This window comes from Chaetura pelagica, unplaced genomic scaffold (assembly GCF_000747805.2).
Source record: "Chaetura pelagica isolate M959 unplaced genomic scaffold, ChaPel_1.0 scaffold436, whole genome shotgun sequence".
Taxonomy (NCBI): domain Eukaryota; kingdom Metazoa; phylum Chordata; class Aves; order Apodiformes; family Apodidae; genus Chaetura; species Chaetura pelagica.
In genome coordinates this window covers 4041532-4050862 of record NW_009953651.1, presented here as the reverse complement: position 1 = coordinate 4050862, position 9331 = coordinate 4041532, and the positions used below count along the sequence as shown (strand labels likewise).

At 42.0% G+C, this 9331-nt stretch overlaps 1 protein-coding gene across 1 annotated transcript in view; it reads left to right on the top strand.

Annotated features, from left to right (window-relative positions):
• Positions 1 to 9331, top strand: part of BTRC (beta-transducin repeat containing E3 ubiquitin protein ligase) — an 87653-nt gene that overhangs the window by 19303 nt on the left and 59019 nt on the right. Inside the window, exon 2 of the mRNA XM_010000081.1 lies at positions 2841 to 2918. Coding sequence (XP_009998383.1) covers positions 2841 to 2918 — 78 coding nt within the window. The remainder of the gene's footprint in view (positions 1 to 2840; positions 2919 to 9331) is intronic.

The following is a 9331-nucleotide window of genomic DNA, read 5'->3' as shown; positions in this document are numbered from 1 at the left end:
CTGCTGAAGCAAACCTTATTCTGACCTCGCACATGTTTATCCCTCCTCCCACCTTGTTCAGCAAGGAGAAATATATAGATGTACTGTTTCAGTCAATTATGTTATGCTCTTCCCCTGGCCAGGGCTAAGTGTTGCCCTATCAATGAAATTCACTTCTACCTAGCTACGGTTAGTCCTGAAATATGCAGGGTCTTTTACCTGCACCTGGATTGATGGGTTTCCTATTCCTGAGAAATGAGCGGGAGTTATAAACATCTGTGCTTTTTCTTAAGTGTAATGCTTTCCAGTCATTCTGTCTTCACCAAGCGTAACTTACTTGTCGACAAAAGTGCATGAGCAGCGCTCCTCTTTAATAGTCTGCTATCGGAGCTGCTGTGTTGGTGCTGCAGAATGGTGAGACGCCAAGCTGTGAACCACCATATGCACTTGGCAGTCTTTGTCTGGTCTTTGTTCAGCCAACCTCTTAGCCTTGCCACCTATAAAGATAATGAATGCAAAATGGTCCTCTGCTTGCTCTTAAAATTAGATGCTAAGCTTAAAGAAAAAGCAGATAACTTGATGCTTTGCAGTAACCAGTAATTTCAAAACAAGGGCTGCCAGTTCATCAGCAGCACTGGGTTTTCTGCGTATTGATGTTTTTTGAGGGAGGATCCTTAATGGCTCTGAAAGGCAAGAAGAATCTAGGATTTCACTGTCGTAGATAAATTGTTTGGAAGGGGAAATAATTTTGGCATTTACTGTAGGGAAGGGAGTGGATGTTGAAAAAGCATCTAGAAATAGTAAACAGCCCCTCACATGCCTGCCCAAGAAAACGTATTTCCTGGAAAGGTATAGTAACTCACCTCAGATCTTCATGTTTCTTGTACTTGGTCTTTTTCTCTAAAAGACAAAATATAAACTCCTTACTTGAATTAACCACTTACTAAACTGTTTCATGAGCAGAAAAGAGCAGCTTTAGTACTTGGCCTTCCTTTTTGAAGATATGTGATTCTAGCTTGTATGTTTTTACGATCACAGTCCTTCCTAAGCTGCTTGTAATGTAATAACTTGGTCCTGGCTGAGGCCTCATATGAAAACTATTAAAAGCTGACCTCCAACAGCAATTTATCAGGCCTGTTTAGGATTGATTCCCATTATAAAACCCTTGTTACAGCATCCTGGATGTCATTGTGCCTTGAAAGTTGTGTGTCTTTAAAAAGAAAAAGCAACACATCCAGAATCACTAGTTGGTCTGCAAGCCTTGATTTACACAAAATCCTCCTGACCAGTTTATTACATGCCAAGTGGGATTTTTTTTGTTGTGTTTCCCCCTGCATATCTACTGTTTGTCAGCAAACAGCTTCTACCTCTGTCCTGTGCCTGCTGGCTGTGCTTTTTCTTCCTCTACACCAGACCAGCAAGCCTGAGCTGCCTAGGCAGTGCCTGATCACGCAGCACTGCAGTGGGCACACAAGCACACTGCTCTTCTGATGGCTTCCCGCAGCCTGCTTGCTTTCTGCTAGCCCTGCTCTGCCACACTGGCCATTCACAGGGCCCAGCTCTTCCCATGCCAACAGATGCCACTTCTGTCTCCTGAGGTGCTGGACTGGAAGCTGGCTCTGCAAGAAACGAGACAGAGCTGTGCTCGGGGAAGGACAGGTTATTTGGGGGACATGGGGGAAAGATACACAATGCAACTTCTGCCTTAAAATGCACACTCCTGAGCTTGTCTGCAAATAATTGGAAAACCACCCTTTTCCTGGCAGAGCTCTCCCTAAGCAGTTTTGCTGTATCTCTTTAAAACCTGTTTAGTTGCTCACTGCTGAATTTGTGGGAATGTGGCCTAAGGCTATGAATACTGTGGTGATCAAACTGATTTTAGATGTGTGTGTGGGATTCCCCCGAAGCTGGCTGTCATTAGTCTGTTAACACCATGGCTGAATCCATGCAAAGGACCGCTGTCTTCCAGAGTAGCTGACTTTGGCAGTGAGGACAGGATTCTCCCCACATACCCAGGAGTTATTAACCAAACGCTTGCTACAGACTGTACATGTCTGAGATAAACTGTGGCCCATCTTTACTCTAAGGCAAGTAATAATTGGTTTCAATCATGAGGTTAACAGGACAAAAGTCTCCTAGTGTTTTTTCTTAGCCATACTGGAAAAACCCTTCTATGTCTTCTTGTCCACCTTCTCTTGTTCTACTGATGTTATTTTTTTGGAGATGGCATCTTAAGTTTTGGAGCATCAGTCTTCCAGGAAATTTTACATTACCAACAGTGAGGGGCAGGAGGTAAGAGCATAGCCATAGTATCATATGCTACCTACACAATTTTAATTTTTCTTTAAGAATCTCCTGACTACCTCTTTTACCAGCATTTAGCTCTGTCATAATTTCTTTGTGATTTTTGGCAGCCAGACAGGCTCAGTGCAATTAATAATTGTTAGGCAGATTAAAGGCATAGGGGCACAGAGAACTGTTGCACCTATTAACAACCTTTTTTGTTTTCAACAGGTTCCACTGTTTTAAGTAGTTATTCTGGGGTGTTCAGGAGCACTGGTGTTGCTATGCTGATCAAACCACCATTTCAGCTTTTCAAAATGGCCATTATTGGTAGTTTCAGAGTAAATCCATAAGGCAGAGGCTTCATCAGCTGGTATCTCCACAGTGGTGCATTGTTGTGTTGAGGAGGAGAACTTCTTTCCCTGCCATAACCAGCTATTTGGCTTAAAAGTACAAGTTAGCCTCTAGTATTTGTATGTGTAAAATACAGGCTGTGTAATACAAATATTCTGTTTCTTTTCTCCTTGCAGAGTAATATTAGGGCTAAGAACTGAATTAAAGCTTACTTTCTTTCACAGAATTCCTCTGAAAGAGAAGACTGTAATAATGATGAGCCCCCTAGGAAGATCATTCCTGAGAAGAATTCACTTAGACAGGTATGTGATCAGTGTCTTTAAAAATGCAATAAAACTTTCTAGCTATTTTAATCCTTAAATGCTTCTGGAAGCTGAAGTCTGACTAGTGGTCATGGAAATCCTTTCTTTTCTCTTTTGAAGTCTGAATAACATTGTACCCAGAAAAATCAGACACGCAGATTTAGCTTTCTGGAGAGTCTGATGACTCTTCCTGAAGAAATCTAGACTTCTGCCTGGCGCAGCCGGCTGTGACTCTCTAGTTTTACCTTTCTCCATTTGGTGTTCATCAAGACTTCTTCAGCTTTCTCTTCTGTAATTGTTCCTGTCTTGTTTGTAGAATATTTTGCCTTGCTTCTGATTGTGCGCTCAAGAATCATAAAGTGTTCTAGAACAATTAAGCTTTTCATTATCCTTGAAGGCAAATTTTCTTGGAGGTGATGTCCAGGTTAATAACCTGAAAAATTGCCTACTTTTGTTTCTTCAACACTCGTATAAATTACTAATGGGTAGAAAGGAGAAAGGGTGGGCTGATAAAACAAGATCTCTTTGCCTTTTACATACAGTAATGCAAACGGGGCCTGGCTTGTTATTTCTGTGGAATTTAAGTTGAGTTTAGTGATTTCAGATCCTGCTTTACGTAGGATCTTGCTCTTCCCACTGCAAGCTGCAGGCAGCAGAAACAAAAATATGTCCATCCCTCAGCTGCCCAAGTTTGCTGCCTGGTGTATCAGAGGAAAACCACTGATGAAAGTGACAGAAGTAAATATCCTAGCCCACACATTGCAGGAGCTGAAGAATTGGCACGTTTTCTTTTGCATCTTAGCTATAGGAGCAGCAGTCTCAGGCAGAAGAATAGGGTCATAATACACTGCCCCACTGCTGCTATTTCCAAGAGGAAGTGTGGGTCAAAACTGTGGTAAAGAAAGGAGTATCTTTCTGATACAGTATGTTTGTGTTCTGAGTTGGTTTTGAGAGGGTGGTGGAGTAGGGTATTTTCTTGTGTTGTGTTTTTTTTTTTAAAAACATAGTGTTAGAAGTGCTTCAATGTGTGGGAGTAGGTGTCATGTGAAGAACTGCTTGTGGCTAAGACAGGTCCATCTAACAGACATAGTCCATGTCGGTCTTTTAGACAAGAGGCAATATGCCATGATAATGAGTGAGGTCCCAGATACTGCTGAGAAAATTACCTTGTAGAATTGATTAAATATGTTACACTGGTACAACAGAAAACTGGGTTTTTTTCATCCTAGAGTTATCTTATTGATGGGAAGCCTTCAGGTTCAACAAGATAAGGCATATGTCTCTACTCCAAGAAAAAGTTCATAGTAAGATATGTTAATTCAAAAGGAACACAAGTTACCTGTCATGTGTGCCTTCTTGTCGTACTGAGTCCTTCCTCATGATTATTATTTAAGGAGGGGACAATTACTCACAAGCAGTATACTACAAATCAGGAAGGTATGGTTTCTTGAGTTGAATTTCCTTTCCATTATATTTCAATCTGCAAAAATGTTCTTAGTGTTCAGGGAAAGCTGTCTTCTGCACAGCCCACAATTCATTGTAACCAAGGTGCCTAGATATCAAGAATACACCTAAAAAACCACTGGTACTGTCCAAATATTTCATATTGAAAGTAATTTGCAAGGACATTGTTTATGACAAAGATGGTTAGCTGTGTTTCAGGACATTGTTGAGATGTTGTATCAGTCTCCATCTTTGTGTTTGGTCTTTACAGCAACAGATGCAGGACAAAGTCCTTGGGTCTTCTGATTGCTATCTGAGTGTTTTGTGTTGAGAACAGTGTAGATGGCTTCAAGATGTAGTCTTAGAGTGCCTTCTGGTCTAGGTTGTAACAGGTGGTTGACCAGAAGTTTTAGCCTGTGGTAGGAGTTCTTGTTTTTTATGTAGACAGGAATAGAAGCTGTCAGTGCATTTTGGACACTCAGATTGCTGCTCTGATTGTGATGGGGACTTTTCCAACTCTAGGTGCAGGAAACAGACACGTGTGCAGCCATGTGCTTTTTTTCTTCCTAATCAATGAGTGCTGCTTATTGGAAAGATCTACAGCTCCTCAAGGAAGGTGAGCAGAGAGGCTGCCATGTCTTACATCCATCTATACTTTGTAAAACCAAACAGATCTGACCTGCAAGTGCTGTCAAAGCAGTAATACACAAAAAGTGGAGGAGAGGAGGTCTGTTTACTAAAGTGGCCTTTCCAGTGAAATTGTCCACATGTTTAGTACTTTTTCAATATTTTTAGAAAATCAAAGAATCTTAGGGGTTGGAAGGGACTTGGAAAGATTGTCTAGTCCAACCTCCCTGCCAGAGCAGGATCACCTAGAGCACATCACAGAGGAACATGTACAGGAAGGTTTTGAATGCCTTCAGTGAAGGAGACTCCACAACCTCTCTGGGCAGCCTGGTCCAGTGCTCTGTCACCTTCAGAGTGAAAAAGTTTTTCCTTATGTTTAAGTGGAACCTCCTATGCTCTAGTTTGCACCTCTTGTCCCTTATCCTGTCGTTGGACATCACTGAGAAGAGCCTGGCTCTGTCTTCCTGACACTCACTCTTAACATATTTGTAAACATTGATGAGGTCGCCCCTCAGTCTCCTCTTCTCCACCTAGTTATGTCCTCATAAAAGGCTATCAGGTTGGTTAAACTTGACTTCCCCTTGGCAAAACCATGTTTCTGTTGTCCTTGGCCTCTCTTACAAGGCTTAATTCCAAGGAGGCCTTGGCTTTTCTTGTTGCCTCCCTACATCCTCTGGCAACAGTCATATATTCCTCCCAAGTGGCCAGCCTCTCCTTCCGTGATCTGTAGACTGTCTTCTTCCACTTGAGTTTGCCCAGCAATTCCCTCTTTAACCATGCGAGTCTCCTGGCTCTTTTTTTTTTGTTCCTTCAGGGAATATGTGATGTCTTGACATGTTCAGCTGTCAACAAGTTTATGTAAAGATGCATTACCTTTTCTTGCCTTGTTTGCTGTGCTGGTATGCAGCCTTAGCCATAAAGGATGGGTTTGTGGAATAGACATACCAGAAGATGAAGATAATAGGAAGGTGTGGTGGTTACTTAAGCATCTGAGGTTGTAAGGAGGGGCTGAAGATACCCGTTGCTCAGTGCTATGGACCTCTTACTAGGGGAAACAGGTTGATTAAAATGTTTTATGGGGAAGGGTGACTTCAGCAGTCTCAACGAGTGGAGCTGAGTTGTTGGCATGCTGGAAGTGGGAGGCACAGCCACTCTTAGGTGCTTGAAGGATATGAAGGCAGGAGGGACATGGATATTATGGGAAAGGAAACAGAGAAAGGCAATGAACTTGACACTGTTGGCTGGAACAGTGTAAAGATACAAACTATGACAGTAAGGGTTCAAACATTCAGTTCTTCTTGAGTGCTTGATGTGACAAAATTAAATTTTGGAGGGGTAAACAAAAAATCTAAGTATGAAAACAGACTTCAGAAAAAACAATGACAAGTGGCAAAAGTTTTTGGCAACTTTATTTAAGCTAACAAACGAATTTTCACACTGCAAAGTTATAAATTAATTTTAATAGGCTGATCCAGATGGTCCATTTGGAAAATGGATAGCTTGATCTGTTGAAAATTAAACTAAATTTATCTCTCTCATACTTCAAACTGAAGTAAGTGTGAGAAGAGTGCCCATTAAGTCCAGCTCATACAGATGGACCAGCAGGTCACACATGGGACTAATCTGATTCATTTTAAAAATAAATGCATGAGTTATTGAATCAGGTTCCTGTTTTTAAACCCTGCGTGTGAGCATGTGTGTGTGTGTGCTGCCCTTTCAAAGGGACTCACAAATGCTTCAGTGCCTTTTTAACCTGTGTGTTTCCATTTTAATTCAACTTCCTTGCCAAAAAACATAATTAGTTTTCAGTGCCTATCATTTAGCGTTAGACCCAAACACTAGATTGATTAGGTCAGGCATTTGTTATTTTAAGGGCTATGTCTCCATTCTTTATTTATGAAGAACATGAGCTCAATAGTCTTGGGGAGTGAGCTGGCCTTTAGAAACTGGGAAGGGGAAGCTCTCTGGGGGCCCCTCCAGCCTTTTAGCTTCTGGGTGTTTTTAACAGAGCCATGAATGCAGATTTGTAAATTTATTGCAGTGCCATCTGGTTTTTTTGCAGGAACCGTATTATTGTTGGCTCGTATCTGTCTATTGTGGTGGTCACTCCCCGGGAGCTTGCCCTCATAGTCCTAAGGAAAGTGATGAATAGTGGGGGTCAGCATGAATAGGTCACAGGGCAGCTGTCCGGGGCTGCCCTGAACTTGATTACCCCGCTGGTTTTTAAAGACAACGGGCACAATGCAGGTTGTTTTAAACTCTCCCTCCCTTCTCTACAGTGCAGCGATAATGAAGTGCCTTTTGCTGCTGTGGTTTGTCTGTGGGTGAAGGTGCCTTGTGGGGAAATGCTGGCAGCAGCAAGGCTGCCGTGCTGTACCTCCTGCAAACCTCACATTGGACTCTGCTGTCTTTCTGTCAGCTTCCAGATGGAAGTCTGGGGGGAAAAAATCCCTGTCTGCTACCCCATTCAAACAGGCCCCTTAGCGTTTTCAAGAAATTTACCTCTTACCATTTTGGCGTGGAATATTACCTAAATTTGCTCTTACAGATCTGAGATAATTTTGTAAAATTACATGTAGCACCTAAAACATGCTCTAGGCGCTATTTCAAAGTTAAAATAGGCATAGTCTGATCTTCAGAGCTTAAAGCCAATACAAGCAAACTGTAAGAACCGGAACACAGTTAAAGAAGGCAGAGCAAAGGAAAGACAGAAAGTCAACTGTTTTCTTCCAGCTGGTACCCTCATCCTGCACGTAGGGCTTCTCTCCAGGCATATTTCTCATCCTCAGAAGTGTTTCTTCCATGCAGACTTGAAGCCCATTTCAACTGTGGGGAAAGTTATGTACTGGGGAGAGAGTGAGGGTCCTTCAGCTTCCTCCCTCCGAGGAAGACACTGCAGTTTGAACTTGCCTTCTGTTGGAGAGCTGGCAAGGCAGGATATACCTGGTCTGTAAAGTTTTCCTGGTTACCTCATCCTTTACGCTATTAATGCTAGTTTGTAAGGAAGTAGTGGTTGAAAAGCCTCCTGAAATTGCTACAAATGCATTCTGAGTCTTGCTTTTAAGATTATTCTGTTTATTTATTTATTTATTTATTCTCAAACAACAAAAAGTAATTTCCATTCCTCTGTGGGACTTAATACATGTTTAAAAAGTAGCCAAGGCGTGGATTGTTCTGGAGTCTTAAGTTGCAATGGGAATGCTGCCTTGTGGCAATAAGGCCACTGGGCTCTTTCAGCATTAGTGCTAATAGGAATCTGTCACCCCACCGCATTTTTGCATTCCTCTGTAATTGAGTAAATTGCAAGTGTTGTCTGCTCCCTCCTGCCCTTTGTGTCCATGTCCACTACCATCCCAAGAACGTGGGCAGTGATAAATAAAGCTCTGAACAGGGCTCTCAACTCTTTGAAAGCAGCATGTTGCCAGCCCCCTAGTTATATTTCTTTAAGTATTTATGTTTTTCTGTATTCTTTCTCTTGTGTGGCTGGAACCCTGGGGATCCAAAGCCATGAGAGAGGCCAAGAAGCTAACAAAGTAGCTGTCCCCTTGTTAGCTTGTTCTTTTCTTCTTTAAAAAACAAGACGAAAACCATCTGGCTCAGGGCATTACATTTTCCTCCCCCATGCACCTCTATAGATGAAGAGTATCACCTGCAGTGAGGGTTTACATTGATTAGGGAGGGAGCAGTAATTCAAGCCTCTATCCACTTCAGTGGTACTTTGCAGTCTTTAAAGGTGCTGACCCATTGAGTTAAACTGTCAAGGGAGGATAAAAAAGGATCTTCATCCCAGGAGGTAACAGCTGCCAGGTTTTCAACACCTTGCACGCTGCTGGAAATATGTCACAAATTGTCAATGGAAAGAAAAATCACTTGACTGCCATCTTCCCTTAATGATGTGCCTTATAAAATGAAAGATTTAAGGGTTTAAAAATCAGCAAGTAGCTATCAGGACAAAAAAAAAAATCCTATGGGCTTTTGAACAATGGGCCCAAGGTGTATCCCAAAAGACTGCAAATAATGCATCCAAGTTGGAATACCTGGATCAGGTTGGGGTGACCATGATTATCTTTGCACAGTGGGACAAGAGGGAAGTGAAAGCAGCAGCACACAAGTCTTAACATTACTATGAAATCAGCAAGTAGCTATCAGGACAAAAAAAAAAATCCTATGGGCTTTTGAACAATGGGCCCAAGGTGTATCCCAAAAGACTGCAAATAATGCATCCAAGTTGGAATACCTGGATCAGGTTGGGGTGACCATGATTATCTTTGCACAGTGGGACAAGAGGGAAGTGAAAGCAGCAGCACACAAGTCTTAACATTACTATGCCTGTATTAAAAAAA